The sequence below is a fragment of the Protopterus annectens genome, chromosome 9.part0, assembly GCF_019279795.1.
Source record: "Protopterus annectens isolate FY-2018-M chromosome 9.part0, PAN1.0, whole genome shotgun sequence".
Lineage (NCBI taxonomy): Eukaryota > Metazoa > Chordata > Ceratodontiformes > Protopteridae > Protopterus > Protopterus annectens.
In genome coordinates this window covers 1,257,686,415-1,257,705,501 of record NC_056743.1, presented here as the reverse complement: position 1 = coordinate 1,257,705,501, position 19,087 = coordinate 1,257,686,415, and the positions used below count along the sequence as shown (strand labels likewise).

Below are 19,087 nucleotides of genomic sequence, written 5' to 3'. Positions count from 1 at the left end.
AGGTCCAATGTTACCAGCCAAGACTCCTTGCCCAGCATGGGAAGAAGCTGCTGTAATGTGAGCATCTTGAATTTTGGCACCTGTAGGTATGTGTTTAGGATGGATAGGTCTAAGATAGGTCTCCAATCTTTGTCTTTCCTTGGTACCAGGAATAGTCTGGAATAAAACCCTTGACCTTGTTCTTTTGCAGGTACCTCTTAAATTGCTTTCATGTCCATGAGAGCTGAAATTTGTTTTTGTGCCTCTGCCCTTTGATTTTGTGGCAGGTTTGGCATTGCCTCTCATTTTTGGAAGGGTGTGAAAGTGGAACCTGTAGCCTCTGTCTATAATGTCCAGAATCCATTTGTCTCTTGTAACAATATGCCAATTTTTTGAGAATAATGTCAGTTTTCCATCCAAAGGTGCTGCCATTAAAGCTTTGCTTGGCAGGTGTAGGGGGAAGTCATTGTGTCTGTTTTCTAAAAGACTGTGATCCGTCTTCTCCACCTCTTGGGGTTGGTGCTTGCCACTGTCTGGCTCTGAAAGATCCTTGGGGTTGTCCTCTACCCCTTGGACGCCTGCATCTGTCCCTTTGAGGTCTGTCCGTGGCTGGAAAGGACCAATTTTTTGAAGGCCAGTTTCTGCTGAAACGTGGAGGCTGTACCTGCAGGAAATCTTTCACTGTTTGCATTGATTTCGCTTTTTCCTCCATTTTCTTTAGTACCTCCTCAGCTTTAACACCAAACAATACATCTTTTTGAAGAGGTGCATCTAATAATTTAGCTTTGACATGATCTGGTAAGGATTGCTCTTTGAGCCAAGCATGCCTACGTATAACAGACCCCGTAACAGCAGCTCTACATGAGGCCTCCAAAGCATCAAAACCACACTGCAAGGTATGTTTACCCACTTGCTCTGCACCATGCAACAAATCCTGCAACTCTTAAATCTGGTTGTTCTGGTTGTGTCATCTTGCTTTTCAGCTGAGAAATCAAAAACTGTTGATACTTTAACATATGGAACTGACAGTTTAATGCCCTCATGGTTAAAATGGCCGAGGTTTACACCTTTTTCCCCCACCTTTCTAAAGCTCTGGAATCTCTCTGAAGGTAATGGGTTTTTAGCAGTAGAGGCCTTAATTCCCTTGGGACCCTGTGAAATAGTTTCTGGGTCAGCAGTATGGCTTTTATATAGGAACTGGTGAGAATCAGGAACCCAGTAATACCGGTCTGGTTTAACAGGAGCTGGAGGCAAAGAATCAGGATTAAGGCTGGCTTCTGTGTACACATCATCCAATATATCTAAAACAGGTGGGATAGCCAGAGGCCTATGCTGGGGGAGCAGAAGAAATTCCCTGAGCCTTTTCTTGGGATCTGAGTAATCTTGGCCTTCCCAGTGAAAGTGTTCCCTCAATGTATGCAGGGTTCCCCCAAAGGAGAAGTCCTCAGGGGGGAGACCGAGGGAATAGACTCCTCTGCATCAGAATCTTCGAATGGAGAATAGGCATAATCCTGGTCCTCAGATAGTTCTGAGGTAATAGAAGCTTGATCTGAGGAAGGGTAGTCTTCCCCTAATCTGGGCCTTTTGTCAGAGGGGGGTTGAGAACCCCTGATAAGAGTAATCAAATCCTCAGCCATTTTAAGCATCTGTTTTTTAGGCATGGTACCTTGAGAGGGGGTCTAAGGAACCTGTTTTTTGGTTTTCATGGCTGTTTTAGATTTAGTGAAGGCTTTAATAGAGAAGGAGGAATGCCTGAAGACCCCTTGAGAAATGGCAGGCCTGTCTAAATTCTGAGTTTCCCCGCCAGGAGTGGCGTCAGTATCTGTAGGAGGAATGGGGGCCGAGGAGCCTGCGACCTCGGGTACTGAAGACACCGGTAATGCATTGTCATCGGTACTCAGGGGCTGCGTCGGCGCTTCGCTGAGTACCGGAGAACCGGTAGTCGGCCTTAGCATGGTTTCAGTAGGTGGTGCGGACCTCGTATGTCGGTCCTTATGCTTGCGTTTTTTGATCAAAACTGGAGTCGGAGTATCCGACGACATAATATAATTACATTTTTTGCCAAAAAAGTGAAGGGCGAACTCCGCCCGACGTTTAATAGTGCGTTTGTTGAATCTAGCACAAAAACGGCAGGCCGAGATGTTGTGGTCTGGGCCTAAGCAAGGTATACAGAAAGAGTGGAAATCCTTATGCGGTATTTGCTTCCCACATGAAATGCAATTATTAACTTTGTCTGACATCGGTCTGAGGCAAGAAAAGTTTTCCCAACGGGGTACTTAGCTTTCAAGAAGACTTCGGCTGAAATACTTTCGTAAATCTCAGGAGCTGGCCGACCGGCACTTGCGAACTGCTTCTGCTTCGGGCACCGCGCGGCAAGAAAGACTGAAGAAAATGGCGTCAGCTGCCTCTTTTATACCCCTGCCGCACTGACGTCAGGGAAGAAGCGACGACAACCGACGCCAGACCTAGACTTTGGAATTCGGCCGACCGAGGACCCGCCTGACGGCAGGATAACCCATCTGTTATGACCGCAGCTGTATGCACGATGAACATCATAGCTTTGGAGATTGTTACGGAATGGCAAATTCTATTGCACATTCCTGCATAAGCACACACCTGACACGCTGCCCTAGGCTTGTTTAAAGTGTTAAGTGGTCACCCAACATGTCACCAGTGGAAAGCTAAAGACACCAAGTACCAATATATATTAAAGTATACTCTTAACACAGCTGTTACTCACAACTAACCAAACCACTGTCAGACAGCAGAACAGGAAAATCCTTAAAAAAGGGTACAGACAGGATCCCCAATCCAGCTAAAAAGTATTCTTATTAGATGGCTACACTGGGGGAGGAGATGACCAAAGGCTTCAAAAAATTATTCGGATATGCCACAAGAGGGGTGTAAAGGAAGCAAGATAAGTCCTTGCTGCTCCAAACAAGCCAAGCTAAGAACCTCTCCAAAGGAGATGACACCCTGAAGGAGAGGAGGAAGATGAACTAATTTATCCTTGCCCAAATGGGCCCTCTGATTTCTTACATGAGCCTAAGTTGGTAGCAGATACACCTGCAGATAGTAGTATTGTAAGCTTCAGCAGAAGCTCATACAACAGTGATGATCTAAAAAAAACTCTGTTTCAAGTAACAGGAAATCCTAGCACGAGAGTGTGGAAGCTGAAGGTGGTCAGAGCACAGGCTGGCTCTGACTTCAAGTTGAATTCTCTAAGGGTGCACTCTCTACAGCTACTGCTTACATTCCCATCAGACATGAATCTGCTTATGTCTAGGTCTTGAGCTGCAAATAATGGAATAGAATAGGTCCTTAAAGGGGAATTCTTCAGTCCAGAATTTCACCAGTTCACAACCCCTTGATTCAAGAAGCAGTTCCTCAGAACAAGCTGTTTAACACGGAACAAAAATTACATGACACTCTTCTACAGAAACATGCTGACAAAAGAATAGGCATAGGACTATATCTAAAACATGCAAAGAATAATTAATTACACAACTGACAGCTCGGCACTGTACACACACACACACACACACACACACACACACACACACACATACACACACAGTAATCTTCCTAGTACAGTAGGTGACCTCTGCAGCTCAAGACATCTCAACATCCAATTCCCAACAAAAAGCACATATGCTATGGAGACTAATTTTTTTCCTCCATTAAAGGGATTATCCCCCTCTAACATCCTCAGCAGACCATACATTAAGTTTTACAGAAGCACCAAATTCAAGAAATTTGTTCAAAGTACAGTGAGATATCTCATGCAGTAAAACTGCTACATTTCAGTTGTAATCATAGCAGGTGTGTCTCACCTTAATATTTAGGAGAAATTGCTCATTTCAGATATAAACAAAGATAAAACGTACCTTCATTCCAAGGTTTCGGAGGTCCACCAGGAGACTGGCCTGGCATTCCTGGAGGAACTCCAGCGGGTCCAGGAGGGGGCATATTAGGCCCTCCTACACCTACTGGGGGGGAAAAAAAAAACAGAATTAACAATTGCAACAAACAAAGTACAGTTGTGTACACTTACCATAAATGTAGATGTTTGAGTGTATTCACTGTTGCAGTCATCACAGTTGGGTTATCTGCCTGCAGGTAGCGCTCAGTCAGCCCGAATACCAGTCTTGGGATTTCTGTGTCGGATGCTGTCCCTTCTTCCATGACGTCAGGGGTATAAAACACGCAGCCAACGCCATTACATCAATTTTTCTTGCCCTAGATGTCAGGAGCCCCCAAAATAGGTAACTATTACATGGTGTGGAACACCTCCAGTAAAAAGTAAATACCCCTGCCATAAAAGATGGCCATAAAGAGGATAGGAAAAAAGATAGAGAACGCCAGGGGGCTGGAGGGAGGGAAACCAGGACTGCAACAGTGACTACACTCGAACATCTATATTTATGGTAAGTGTACACAACTGTACTATGTTCGTGTTTCACTGTTGCAATCGCACTTGGGTTGATTCTCACAGCTGAGGAAGGGTGGAGGCAGTCAAGAAGTGTTGGGGCTGGCTAGCAGGCCTTGTAAGACTGCTGTAGCAAATCCAGCTCTATATTTAGAAAAAATAGGTAACTGGTAATGCTTGGTGAAGGTGTGTACAGAACTCCAGGTTGCAGCTTCCAGGATTGTCCCTGCTGGGGACCTCCCTGAGAAATGATGTAGAGGTAGACGTAGCTAGAGTGGAATGAGTTATCCCCAGAGGAGTAGGTTTTCCATGGTGCTAGTAGCAGAAATGGATGCAGTGTGCTATCCATTTGGAAATGGCATGCTTCAAAATGGCCTTGCCCTCTGCCCCTGTAGCAAAGCTGACTAGTAGTTGGTCAGATTTTCTGAAAGGCTTAGTCCTGTCAAGGTAGAATCTGAGCTGTCTGTGCACATCCAAGGAGTGCAGGATCCTTTCCCCTCTATTTTGAGAATTAGGAAAAAAGGTTGGCAAATGGATGGATTGGTGTAAAGCCACACTGGATACCACCTTGGGCATAAAGGAAGGGTTTAGTCCTGAGGGAAACCCTGTCAGCATGGAAAATAATGAAGGGCTCCACCGGCATTAGTGCCTGTAACTCAGACACTCTTGCTGAAGTAATAGCTAGAACTAAGGCTGTTTTCCAAGAGAGGAATTTTAACTCTGCTGAAGCAGCAAGTTCAAAAGGGGGAAGTGTGAGCTTTTCCAGTGCAAAGTTAAGGTCCCAGGCCAGGGTGGGAGCTCTCCTAGGGGGCCTTAAATTGTTAGCTCCTCTCAAGAACTGCTTAATGAGAGGGTGAGAAATGAGAGGATGCTCAGTATTATAATGAGCTGAGATGGCAGAGGCATGAATCTTAATGGATGAGAAGGATAGGCCTCTGTGGAGCAGCTCTGCTAGGTAATCAAGGATTTGAGGTAAGCTGGGCACAGCTGTGTCCTTTCCTTGAGACAGACTCCAAGAACAATATCTTCCACTTTTCAACACAGAATTTCCTAGTACTCTGCCTTCTGGCCTAGGATAATGTCCAGCACCTGTTTGCAGAGGGATGCTGGTGGTGTATTCATGGGATAAGCCAGGCTGCAAGGTTTAGGGTTTGCAGCTGTGGATGCAAAATCTGTCCCTCCTGCTGAGGCAGCAGGGAAGGTTGTCTGATGTAGGTGCCAAGGTGGCACTGCTGTCAGACTGCATAGGAGTGGGTACCAGTGCTGGTGTGGCCAGTCTGGTGCAATAAGGATTGCCCTTGGTCTGTCCTGTTTGATTCTGAGTAGTACTTTTGAGAGGAAGGGCAGAGGAGGAAAGAAATTCAGAGGTTTTCCCATGTAAAGGATAGGGCAACCACCTTCCAGGCTCTCTGCTGTGAGGGATCCTGGTGCATAATTTGTTCAATTGGTGGTTTTGGTGGGGGGGGGGCGCAAAAAAGGTCCACCTCCGGAGTTCCCCACCACTGGGTTAGAAGTTTGAATGAGTTGGGTTCCAGTTTCCACTCGTGAGGGTCCAGCAGACTTCTGCTAAAGTCTGTCAGAGAATTTTGCTTGCCTGGCAGGAATTGAGCTTGTAGGTGGACTTGGATGCTCAAGGCTATGTTTCACAGAGCCATGGCTAACCTGCAGAGTAGGTAAGAACGAGTCCCAGCCTGCTTGTTTATGTACCACATAACTGTGGTGTTGTCTGTATATCATGAGCTGTCCTGGAAGGATAAGGTATTTGAAGACTGTCAGAGCATTATGTACAGCTAGCATCTCTTTTTGATTGATATGCAGGGGAATTTGTTGTGGGCTCCATTTGGCTTGAATGCATTTGCCTGCCATGTGAGCCCCCAATGCATAGTCTGATGCATCTCTTGTCAGGGTTTGGGCAGAGAGGGGTTGAGTGAAAGGAAGTCCCTTGTTGTGGTTGCATGCTTCTGCTCACCAAAGGAACTCTGCCCTTAGACAAGGTATGACAGGAATCACAGTTTCCAAGTCCTGAGAATGTTGACACCAGAAACTTTTGAAGTACCACTGAAGTTTCCTCATATGCAGTCTTGCATACGGAATTAGCAAAATGCATGAGTCCATGAACCCTAGGGCTTACAGTATTTTCCTTGCAGATAGCTTGGTTTTGTTGGCCATTAGTTTGAAATAGTTTGTCAGATGGACTTGCTTTTCTGGAGCGAGGAATGCTATCTGGGAAGTTGTGTTCAAGCTTGCTCCCATGAATACAATTTGTTGGCTGGGCACCAGTTGTGATTTCTTTTCGTTGGTGGTGTATCCCAGTGAAGTTAGAAGTCTTTTTACAAATGCCAGGTGCTGAAGTAGCAATTCCTGTCTGCCTGAATCAGGCAATCGTCCAAGTATGGGTAGACTGAATATTTCTCTGCCTGCAGTATGCAATGGCTGGAGCCAGGCATTTTGTGAATACTCTGGGCACAGTAGATAAGCCAAAGAGAAGTGCAGAGAACTGATAGTGAACAGAGCCTTCCCTGAAATGTAGATATTTCCTGCAAGACCCCCTTATAGGGATGTGCAGATCAGTTTTTTTTTTTTTTTTAAAGTCTAGGGTGACTAACCACGCATCCTTGGCTAGCATAGGAAGAAGTTATTGCAGTGCAAGCATTCAGAATTTTGGGACCACCAGAAATGTGCTGAGAATTGAAAGATCCAGGATAGGGTGCCAAGAGCTCTCTCTTCTGGGCACCAGGAACAGTCTTGGAGTAGAAACCCTGTCCTCTTTGTTCTACTGGAACAGGTTAAATAATGCTGATATGGAGAAGGGAAAAGTACTTGCTTTTGAACCTCTGCTCACTGGTTTGGTGGAAGGTCTGGCAACCCGCTTGGTGTTGGCAGTGAGTGGAAGTAGAATCTGTATACCTGGGATACAATGTTTAGAACCCATCGGTCTCGAGTAATGGACATCCAGTTTTTTGCATAAAGGGCGAGTTTTCCTCCTAGGGGCGCAAGTACTTGGGCATGACTGGGAAGGATAATTGGAAAGTCATTGTGAACTTTTTCCATAAGGGGGTGGCTTACCACTCCCTGGTTTAGTAGTGCGAACACTCCATTTAGATCTCTGCACACCCTGAGACTGTAGTCTTGGGGGTTTGTTTCCCCTGGGTTTGGACAGAGAAGGCCTGAGGGGGACTGGAAAGGACCAGTTTTATGAAGGCCAATGCCTACTGAACCTAGGTGGATGCACCTGTAAGAAATCCTTCACTGTTTGCATAGATTTAGCTTTTTCTTCCATCTTAAGAACTTCTGCTTTTGTGCCAAACGCTCCTGATTTAATGGAGCATCTAGTAATTTTGCTTTGACATGGTCAGGCAAGACTTGTTCTTTTAGCCAAGCATGCCATCTCAGTAAAGACCCAGTGACAGCAGCCCTGCTAGATGCTTCTAAGGCATCAAACCCACATTGCAAAGTATGTTTACTAACTTGGTTCGCAGAATGCATTAACTTTTGAAAATCTTTATTTTCTGTACAATCTGGAAGCAACACCATTTTTTGTTTAATTAGTTCCATAATATGTTGCTGGTACTTCAACATTGAAACTGGGAATTCAAAGCCCTGACGGCAAGAGTTGCAGAGGTATATACCTTCTTACCCCATCTGTCAAACTCTAGAATCCCTGTCTGAAGGGGTAGGGTTTTTTGCTGTAGTAGCCTTAATTCCTTTAGGTCCCTGGGAAATGGTCTCTGGATCCGTCATAGGATTCTTAGAGAGAAATTTATGAGAATCAGGCCCTCTGTAGTACCTGCAAGGTTTTCTAGGAGCTGGTGGTAAGGTGTCAGGAATAAGACTGGACACCAAGAATTCAGTCTACAATATCCAGGACAGGGGGGTATAGCTAGAGGCCTGTGTTGAGGCAAATCTAAAAATTCTCCAAGTCTCTTTTTGGACTAAGGATAGTCCTGGCATTCCCAGCGGAAATGCTCTCTTAAGGTATGGTAAAGTTTCACCAAAAGAGAAATGCTCTGGAGGGGAGGCAGAGGGAATGGATTCCTCTGCACCTGAATCCTCATAGGTAGATAAGGGTATGTCCTGGTAACCAGAAGGGTCTGAGTCATCAGACTCCTGGTCTGTAGAATCAAAAGGAAATTCAATTCTTTGTCATTTGGCAGGTGAAGGCTGGCTTCTCCTGATTAGAGTAATAAGGTCTTCAGCCATTCTAAGCACTTGTTTTTATGACATGGGAGGATGAGCATGCATTTTTGGATGTCTGTTTTCTAGGCGTAGTGCGAACTCTGGGCCTGGGAAACTCAGTAGCTTTAGTAGGAAATGAAGTTGTCGGTTTAATATGAATATCGGTAGGTCAGAATACAAACTCAGAAGCTGGTTCTGGCACAGTGGCTCCGGACCCATCCAAGGTACCAGGTTCCATAGTCGAAGAAGCATCTTGCGGCATACCGGACTCCGAATGGGTCTCAGCAGAGGCCTGCGAATCTGTAGAAGCGGGCTGCAAAGGCACCTCACTGAGTACAGCCAGACTGGTGACAAGCTTAACGGAAGCGTTGTCTGCAGTTTTTGAGCTATGTGATCTGTCTGTCTTTACGCTTTTTCCAAAGATCGGTAGTCGGATAGCTTGCCAAAGCCATTTCGGAATATGGAGAATGAGAGCGAAAGACTTTAGCTACAAAAATAGCCCAACGACGAATGGTTCGAGCATTAAACAAGGCACAAAAACGACAGCTAGGACATCATAGTCAGGGCCTAAACAGGTGACGCAGTAAAAATGAAAATCTCTGTGAGGTATTCGCTTTCCACAGGCAAGACAATTGTTAATCTTTTCTGACATAGGTTAGAGTAAGAAAAAAGAATCCCAAACAGGGTACTTGGCTTTAGAAGACTTCAGGTCTGAAACTCGAAAAACAAAAATTTCAGATAGCAGCCGACCGGCACTTGCAAACTGCTTCTGCTTCTGGCTCCTTCGCAGCAAAGACTGATGTAATGGCGTCAGCTGCATGTTTTATACCCCCGACGACCTGACGTCATGGAAGAGGTGACAGCATCCGATGCAGAAATCCCAAGATTCTGGTATTTGGGCCGACTGAGGGCTACCTGCAGGCAGATAACCCAAGTGTGATGACTGCAACAGTGAAACACGAAGATCATTTAGAACCTGTAAAGTAAATATAGAGAAGAGTTAACCACGTTTTCAAAAGCATTACAAATAACAGCATTTCAGTTTCTGTACAGCATTTAATGGTTATTAAATGCACAAGAAATTACTGCTCAAAAACTAAGGACAACAGCCAAGCAATTTTTAAGTTTCTACTCGGCATAGACTGTTTTACAAAGAAAACTTTTACCTACAAATAAATCCTGCTTTGGTTTAGAGAGGCTGTAAAGGGTTGCTAAGAGTTCTGCCTTTAAAGTTTTGTTTCCAGATAGACCTATAATATAAATCCAAACTAGAAGTTCAAAGCATTTGCACAAACAGAAGTAAAACAAAAATAAATTTAAAAAACATGCTAAAAAAAAGTAAAACATTAATGCCCTCAAAATATACATGTAAACTTCATACTCCGATATTAAATATGTGCTCCCAGTGGTTTCATTTAAATAATGAACACAAGACACACTTATGCATCATTTTTATATACATATTAAATGTAATAGCTTTAGTTATGTAAAAGTCCAACTGCATGGCAAAAGGCATAAAAATCAATATTTTTTAGCTACTTAATGTCTGGACTTTTACCTCCAGAAAAACTACCTCAACAAACCAGATGGAGCACTAAAAATCTGCATTTAACACAGCACAGCTTCATTCTACATAGGCCATGGAATGCAACTTAAACCATAGGGGAAAACTAAGTTCTGAACAGCTCCATGCAAAAAGTCATGTATCTTCCTTCTATAGCTTCTCGCTCTTTTGCCTGCTGACCTCTGTCTATTGACTGACTAACTCACTCACTCTCAGTAGGAGAGTTAACCACAGGAAGCTGTGAAAGCAGCCAGCAGGGTTTTGGTTTATCCTAACTATTCACCCTCCATCACTCATGACAAAAAAGGTAAAGTGCATGCACTGCCTCATCCCTCACTAAAGTGCACACTGCCTGAAGAGCTAGGAAATTAGTCCTACTGCTGCTACACTCAGCCTTCACCTGCTGCCAGCAATGCAAAAGAGAGCTGCACCCCTCCCCCATAATGGGATAGCTGGCATCAGCTACTCATCCACCACCCAGCAGGCTCCTCTGCTAGCACCAAGGAAGCCTTCTTTCTGCATCACAGGACCTGCTTGTAAGTATTCACTTGCTCACAATCAGCACCTTGAAGAATCAAAGGTTAGTATTTTATTTAACAGACAATGATCTTCACTACCGAATACGAAATATGAACCAAGCACACCTGTACTCAAGAGGGTTAAAAGCAACAACCAATCCGCTCATAAGGGAAACCTGGAGCAAGTATATTAAAAAAAACAGATCCAAATTACTTACATATAGCATTCACTTACTCTCGCACTATAAATTAAAAAGAGTTAAGGAACATTACATACATCTACAAACAAAGCTAATATTGAACAATGGTTGAAGTAACATTGCTTTCCATCTGTAATGGCATTCCAATAACAAGACAAACATATTTAGACAGTAACTTGTACTGTACTACACTGTTTCATAACCATTTATCTCACCTGTATTGTATTTTCCAGACTGCGGCTGAAATGGGTCCTTTAGGCATTATTCCACTAGCTCTGTTAAATGCTGGCTCAAGTACATCTGCAATACTTTGAGCATCTGCTCCCATTTTAGTAGTACATTGCATACAAGTACAGTTTTGTACCTACCATAAATGTAGATGTTCGAGTGCTAATACAGCTGCAGTAATCACAGATGGGTTTTCAGCCGTCAGGCGGTCTCTCGGTCGGCCGAATTCCAAAGTCTTGGTCCGGCGTCGGTTGTCGCATACTCTTCTGACGACAGGAAGGCCAGAGTATACAAGACACAGCCGACGCCATGTTCTTCAGTCTTTCTTGCCCCAGATGTCAGGTGCCCCCAAAAGGAAGGCAATACATAAATAAAGCTAATCTGCATATGCAAGCCATGCAATGTAAAGCAAAACAATGTAAGCAAGCAAATAAAACATGGCAGGATAACCCAGTCAAGTGGTATGAAGAGGTTGTTAGGCCCTATGTCTTTACCAAGTGGGGAAGGAGGGAGGGAAACCTGTACTGCAGCTGTATTAGCACTCGAACATCTACATTTATGGTAGGTACAAAACTGTACTATGTTCATCGTGCATACAGCTGCAGTAATCACAGATGGGTAGAGTCCCAAAGCTATGCATAGGGTGGTAGGTACTATGAGGAACTGGGTTGAGCCAGAATGCCCTGCAAAACGGCAGTGGCAAAGCCTGCTCTTGTTCTGGAATATAAGGGCAGGTGGTAGTGTTTTGTGAAGGTATGTACAGAACTCCAAGTGGCTGCCTCCAAGATATCCTTAGTAGGCACACCTCTGAGGAAGGCTGTAGAGGTGGCTGTGGCCCTGGTGGAGTGAGATCTGATACCAGTAGGGACAGGTTTCCCATGATAGGAGTAGCAAAATCGTATGCAGTGGCCAATCCACTTGGAAATGATCTGTTTGGTAACTGGTTTCCCTGGAGCCCCTACGGCATAGGACACAAAAAGTTGGTCTGATTTCCTGAAGGACTTTGTTCTGTCCAAATAGTAACGTAGCTGCCTATGGATGTCTAAAGAGTGAAGCAGCCTTTCCCCTTTGTTTTGAGGGTTAGGATAAAAGGTAGGAAGGTGTATGGCTTGGTTTAAGGCTACCCTAGATACCACTTTAGGCATAAAAGATGGGTTGGTGCGAAGGGAAACCCTGTCCTGATGGAAGATGAGGAAGGGCTGCACCGCCATGAGGGCCTGTAGTTCAGAAACCCTACGAGCTGAAGTGATGGCCAGAAGGAAAGCTGTTTTCCAGGACAAATATTGTAGATCTGTTGAAGCAGCAGGTTCAAAGGGAGGCAATGTTAATTTTTCTAGTATGTAATTAAGGTCCCAGGCTGGTATTGGTTGTTTCCTTGGAGGTCTTATATTCTTAACCCTCTGAGGAACTGCCGTAAGAGTGGGTGTGAGAATAAAGGAGGGTCCCTGTTGAATTCTGCAGAAATGGCTGAGGCGTGTATTTTGATTGAAGAAAATGAAAGTCCACTGCTCAGTAGTTCAGCTAGGTACTGTAAAACCTGAGGCAAGTTCAATTTTCTAGGGTCCTGTCCTCTTTTCTCATTCCAACAGCAAAACCGCTTCCATTTTGCGGAGTAAGCTTTTCTAGTAGATGGTCTTCTGGCCTCCAAAATGACATCCTGCACCTCCTTGGAGAGTAGAGTTTGATGTGGTGTTAAGGAATTTTCCATGCAGCGAGGTTGAGTGTTTTCAGCTGGCTGTGAAGGGTTTTGTAGTTGTTCTGCATCAGCAGAAGAGGTATTAGAGGCAGGGACCAGGGAGGAGTATGTGTTAGGCTCCTCAGGAGTGGATACCAGTGTTGCCTTGGCCAGTCTGGAGCAATCAGTATCATCCTCGGTTTGTCTGTTCTTGCTTTCAAAAGCACCTTGGGCAGAAGAGGCAGAGGTGGGAATGCATAAACTGTCCATGTTGTCCAACTGAATGAAAGGGCGGCCACTTTCCAGGCCTTTGGATGGAAGGTCCTTGAACAAAACCTTTTCAATTGATGGTTTCTGTGGGAGGCAAAAAGATCTATATCTGGCCTCCCCCACGCTTGGACTATCTCCGTAAACACCTGTGGATGTAGCTTCCATTCGTGTGGATCTGTCATATTCCTGCTCAGAGTGTCTGCCAGTGTGTTTTCCATCCCTGGCAAGTACTGTGCTTGAAGTTCGATTTGTCTTTCCAGAGCCAAGTTCCAAAGAGTCATGGCTAGTCTGCACAAGGGGTATGAGTGAGTTCCTCCTTGTTTGTTTATGTACCACATTACTGTGGTGTTGTCTGTTCTTATGAGCAATTGTCCTGGATGTAGGAAGTCCTTGAAAGCTGTAATAGAATTTATTACTGCCAACATTTCTTTTTGATTGATGTGAAGGTGCTTTTCCTTTTGGGACCATCTGCCCTGAATGCACCTGTCCTTCATGTGCGCCCCCCCAGGCGTAATCTGAGGCGTCTGTGGTTATGACTTGTTTTGCTTGAGGCTTGCAGAATGGGAGGCCTGTGTTTACTTGACATGCTTGGGCCCACCATAGGAATTCCTTTTGTAGACATGGAATTATTGGAATAATTGCTTCCAAGCTGTGACTGTGTTGAGACCATAGATTTTTTAGGTACCATTGAAGTTTCCTCATATGCAGCTTTGCACACGGGATTAGAAGAATGCAAGATGCCATGAATCCCAGAGCCTGCAGGATTTTCCTTGCAGTAAGCCTGGTACTTTTTGCTAGTATTTTGAAGTACTGAGATAATTGCCCTTGTTTTTCTGGCGTAAGGTATGCCATCTGGGTGTTTGTGTCCAAGCTGGCACCCAGGAAGGTTATTTTCTGAGAAGGTGTTAGCTTTGATTTCTCCTTGTTGATGGTGTATCCCAGAGAAAGCAGTAACCGTGTCACATATGCCAGATGTTCCAGTAGTATATGTTTGCTGTCCGCTTGGATCAGGCAGTCGTCCAGATAACAGTAAATTTGTATCCCTTGAAGTCTGCAATAGGCAATCACTGATGCCAGGCACTTGGTGAATACTCTGGGCGCAGTAGATAAGCCAAAGGGCAATGCAGAGAATTGATAGTGGATTGAACCTGCAAGAAATCTGAGGCATCTTCTGCAGCTTTGTCTGATTGGGACATGCAGGTATGCCTCCTTGAGGTCCAATGTTATCAGCCAAAACTCCTTGCCCAGCATGGGAAGAAGTTGCTGTAATGTGAGCATCTTGAATTTTTGGTACAGTAGAAATGTGTTTAGGATGGATAAGTCCAGAATGGGTCTCCAGTCGGTTCCTTTTCTTGGTACCAGGAAAAGTCTTGAATAAAAACCTTGACCTTGTTGGTGCGTAGGTACCTTTTGTATAGCCCTCATGTTTAGGAGCTTTGAAATTTGCAGTTGTGCCTCTACCCTTTGATTTTGTGGTAGGTTTGGCATGCCTCTCATTTTTGGAAGAGTGTGAAATTGAAATTTGTAGCCTCTGTTTATAATGTCCAGTATCCATTTGTCTGTTGTGACAATATGCCAATTGCTTGCAAATAATGCTAGTTTCCCTCCCAAAGGTGCTGCCAGCTGAGATTTACTTGGCATGGAAATGAGGAAGTCATTGAGTTTGCTTCCTGTATTGTTGTGCACTGTCTTCACCACCTCTTGGTGTTGGAGAATGCCATTGTCTGCCTCTATATGACCCTTGTGATTGCCCCCTGCCCCTTCCGCGTCTGTATTTGCCTCTTTGGGGCTTGTCAGTGGCTGGAAAGGACCAGTTTTTTGATGGCCAGTTCCTGCTAAATCGTGGTGGCTGGACCTGTAAGAAAGCTTTGACAGTTTGCATAGATTTGGCTTTCTTTTCCATTTTTCGTAATATATCCTCAGCATTAGTACCAAAAAGAACATCCTTTTGTAAAGGTGCATCAAGGAGTTTTGCTTTCACATGATCAGGCAGATTTTGTTCCCTAAGCCAGGCATGTCTGCGAATGACTGATCCTGTAGCAGCCGCTCTACTGGAGGCCTCTAGGGCATCATAACCACATTGTAAATTGTGTTTACCCACTTGTTCTGCACTATGCATCATATCCTGTAATTCTTTTAAATCTGGTTGTTCAGGTTGAGACATTTTGTTTTTTAATTGTGATAACAGGAACTGTTGATATTTAATCATATGAAACTGGCAGTTTAAGGCCCTCATGGCTAGGGTGGCCGAGGTATAAACTTTCTTACCCCACCTTTCTAGAGATCTAGATTCCCTTTCTGCAGGAAGTGGATTCTTGGCAGTGGAGGCCTTTATTCCCTTAGGGCCTTGTGAAATGGTTTCAGGGTCAGCATTATGGCCTTTGTAGAGAAATTGGTGAGAACTGGGTACTCTGTAATATCTATCAGGCTTAACTGGTGCAGGAGGCAGTGAATCAGGATTAAAACAAGCCTCCGAATAGACATCATCCAGTACCTCCAAAACAGGGGGAATAGCCAGAGGTCTGTGCTGAGGTAACCAAAGAAATTCCCTAAGTCTTTTCTTGGAGTCTGAAAAGTCTTGGCCTTCCCAATGGAAGTGTTCCCTCAAGGTGTGCAAGGTTTCCCCAAAGAAAAATCCTCAGGGGGGGATACAGAAGGAATAGACTGCTCTGCATCCGAATCCTCAAAAGGGGAGTAAGAGTGTTCCTCAGCATCAGAATGCTCTGATAAAATGGATCCCTGATCAGAAGAGGGGGATTCTTCCTCCACTTTGGGTCTCTTGTCAGGAGGGGGCTGAGAACCTCTGATAAGAGTTATTAGATACTCAGCCATTTTAAGCATCTGTTTCTTAGGCATGGGTCCAGGAGAAGGGCCTTGAGCAGCAGGCCTAGTGTGATGCCTGGCTGCTTTGGATTTAGTAAAGGCCTTAATAGAAAAAGAGGATGAAGGCCTAAATACACCATGGGTGGATGTAGATCTGTCCACATTAGTAGGCTCGACATAAGCTGGGGCTTGGTTGTAGTCTGGGAAAGGGCCGATGACCCAGCGGTCTCGGTACAGAAGACACCGCCAAGGAGTGTCGCCGGTAGTCAGGGACTGCAAAGGCGTCTCACTGAGAACCGGACCACGAGGAGCCTGTTTCGCATGGTGTCGGTGGAGACCGGGCCTCGCATGTCGGTCCTTTTCCTTGCGTTTTTGGATAAACGGTAGTCGGAGTGTCCGGCGACATTTTATAGTCAAAAACTTTACCAAAAAGTGTTGGACGAACTCCGCCGACGCTTGATAGTGCGTTTATTGAAGGTAGCGCCAGCGACAGCCAGAGACGTCGTGGTCTGGGCCCAAACAAGGTATGCAAAGGGAATGGAAATCCTTATGCGGTATTTGCTTCCCACAAGAAATACAATTATTAACTTTTTCTGACATCGGTCTGAGGCAAGAAAAGATTCCCCAACGGGGTACTTAGCTTTAATGAACACTTCGGTTCCAAATATTTTCGTAATTCAGGAGCTGGCCGACCGGCACTTGCGAACTGCTTCTGCTTCGGGCACTGCGTGGCAAAAAAGACTGAAGAACATGGCGTCGGCTGTGTCTTGTATACTCTGGCCTTCCTGACGTCAGAAGAGTATGCGACGACAACCGACGCCGGACCAAGACTTTGGAATTCGGCCGACCGAGGGACCGCCTGACGGCTGAAAACCCATCTGTGATTACTGCAGCTGTATGCACGATGAACATCTGCTCTCCACTTTTTTTTGTAATGTCTGACATATGCCCTGTTAGTGGTGTCGGTCTTGGACTACAGCCCTCCAGTCACTTTCAATCACTATCTCCTGCAGTCTTATCCTACCCTCCAAGTCTCAACGGACACCCCGTCCCTCAAACACCCACCCCGATCCATCCCTCACACACCCACAGTCACTCACACCCACAGTCACTCACACCCACAGTCACTCACACCCACAGTCACTCACACCCACAGTCACTCACACCCACACACACACCGTCAGACACCCACACCGTCAGACACCCAAACACCCACCTTGACATTCACACTGCACTACACACACCCTTGTCACCCACCAACACTCCCTCAGACCCACTGTCACACCCCCAGTCTAACACACACTGACACTTTCACACCTACATTTAATCACACACCTGCACATGCACTCTGGGGGGGTGTAGGCGTGTGACACTGTCACACCACCTACACACCCACTTACTGTGTGACACTCCCTCAGACCCCACTGCACACACACCACACCCAGCCACACACCTACATGCACCATCACACTGTCATACACCCACTCACACCCTGTCACACCCACTGTCACTCACCCCTCACCCACACCTGTCCACCTCACTCACCCAGTCACACACTGATACTCAGACCCACTCACATCACACGCCACACCTACTCAGTGTCACACAACCACACGCACCCAGTCACACCCACTCACCGTCACATCAGGTCACTCACCCCCTCTCGCACTTACATTGTCACCCTCACGTACTGTTACACGCAGCCTGACACAAACCCAGTCACACCCCCTCATTGTACTGTACTCTCACAGTCTCCCACACTGTCACACTCCCTCCCCACATGCACTAACACTTTACACCCTCACTCACACCCAATCCTGCACATACACCGTCACCCAATCACACACCCCCACACTCACCGTTATAAACCCAGTCGCAATTTCTCCTCACAAACCCAAACACACCCTGTCACACTGTCACCCACACCACACACACACCCGTCTCACCATTACAGTCACACACCCACACTGTCACACCTGCACTCACCTACACTTACACCATCTGACCAGACACCACGTGTCACACACTCAGTCACACCCACACTGTCACAACTACATCTTCACACCCCCTTTCACACACTGTCAGTCACACCCACTATCACTGACACACCATGTCTCAGGCTTGCACCCTGTAACACCCACCCTCACCCTTTCACACCCACCCTGTCAGTCACACTCACAGACGCATCACCACACACCCGGTCACAGCTGCTCACTCCATCCACACTCTCCATGTGTTTCATAAAGCCAAGCATACTATCTTGTCAAGAGATAACTCCAGGACCCTTACACTCTACTCACTATTTGTTAATCTATACTATACGTTGCCCCTAGTCTCCTCTGTAAGGTTTGCATTAGATGAGTGAGTATTTGAAAACTTAATGTGGTCATGACCATATGCTCAAGTTTTCAAAAACTTGAACTAAACAAAAATCTTATGTTTCTGTGTGTGTGTGTGGGGGGGGGGGATGCAAGACAAACTCAGACAGCACTACAGTGGAGAAAAGGGTACATTCCCCCCATCCCCACTACAATACGATCACCATACAAATGCTTCATGTTTTCAGAAAGTTGAACATATTGTCTTGACCCATATGGTCTCGGAACCTATGAAAGTACAGTTGTCTACACTTACCATAAATGTAGATGTCCGTGTGTATTCACTGTTGCAGTCATCACACTTGGGTTATCTATCTGTAGGTAGCCCTCAGGTGGCCCGAATACCAGAGTCTTAGTATTTCTGCATCAGTTGCTGCCGCTCCAGGACTGGATGTCAGGTAATCAGGGGTATAAAAACAGGCAGCCGACACTATTACATCAGTTTTTCTTGCCCCAAATGTCAGGAGCCCCCCAATAGGAAGCCAAGCTACGGTGGGAAAATCACCACCAGTAAAAAGTAAATACCAATACCAATATCAATGCCCCTGCAAAAGGTGAGTAATATACACAGAGGAGAGAGAGAAAGGGGCTGGAGGGAGGGAAAAGTACAGTTTTGTACCTACCATAAATGTAGATGTTAGAGTGCTAATACAGCTGCAGTAATCACAGATGGGGGTTTTCAGCCGTCAGGCGGTCCCTCTGTCGGCCGAATTCCAAAGTCTTGGTCCGGCGTCGGCTGTCGTCGCTTACTCTTCTGACGTCAGTGAGGCCAGAGTATATAAGACACAGCCGACGCCATGTTCTTCAGTCATTCTTGCCCCAGATGTCAGGTGCCCCCAAAAGGAAG

General features: G+C 45.6%; 1 protein-coding gene across 1 annotated transcript in view; it reads right to left on the bottom strand.

Moving 5' to 3' along the window:
• Positions 1 to 19,087, bottom strand: part of LOC122810647 (transcription activator BRG1-like) — a 278,989-nt gene that overhangs the window by 200,529 nt on the left and 59,373 nt on the right. The window contains exon 3 of the mRNA XM_044082220.1: positions 3,867 to 3,965. Within this exon, the coding sequence (XP_043938155.1) occupies positions 3,867 to 3,965 (99 nt within the window). The remainder of the gene's footprint in view (positions 1 to 3,866; positions 3,966 to 19,087) is intronic.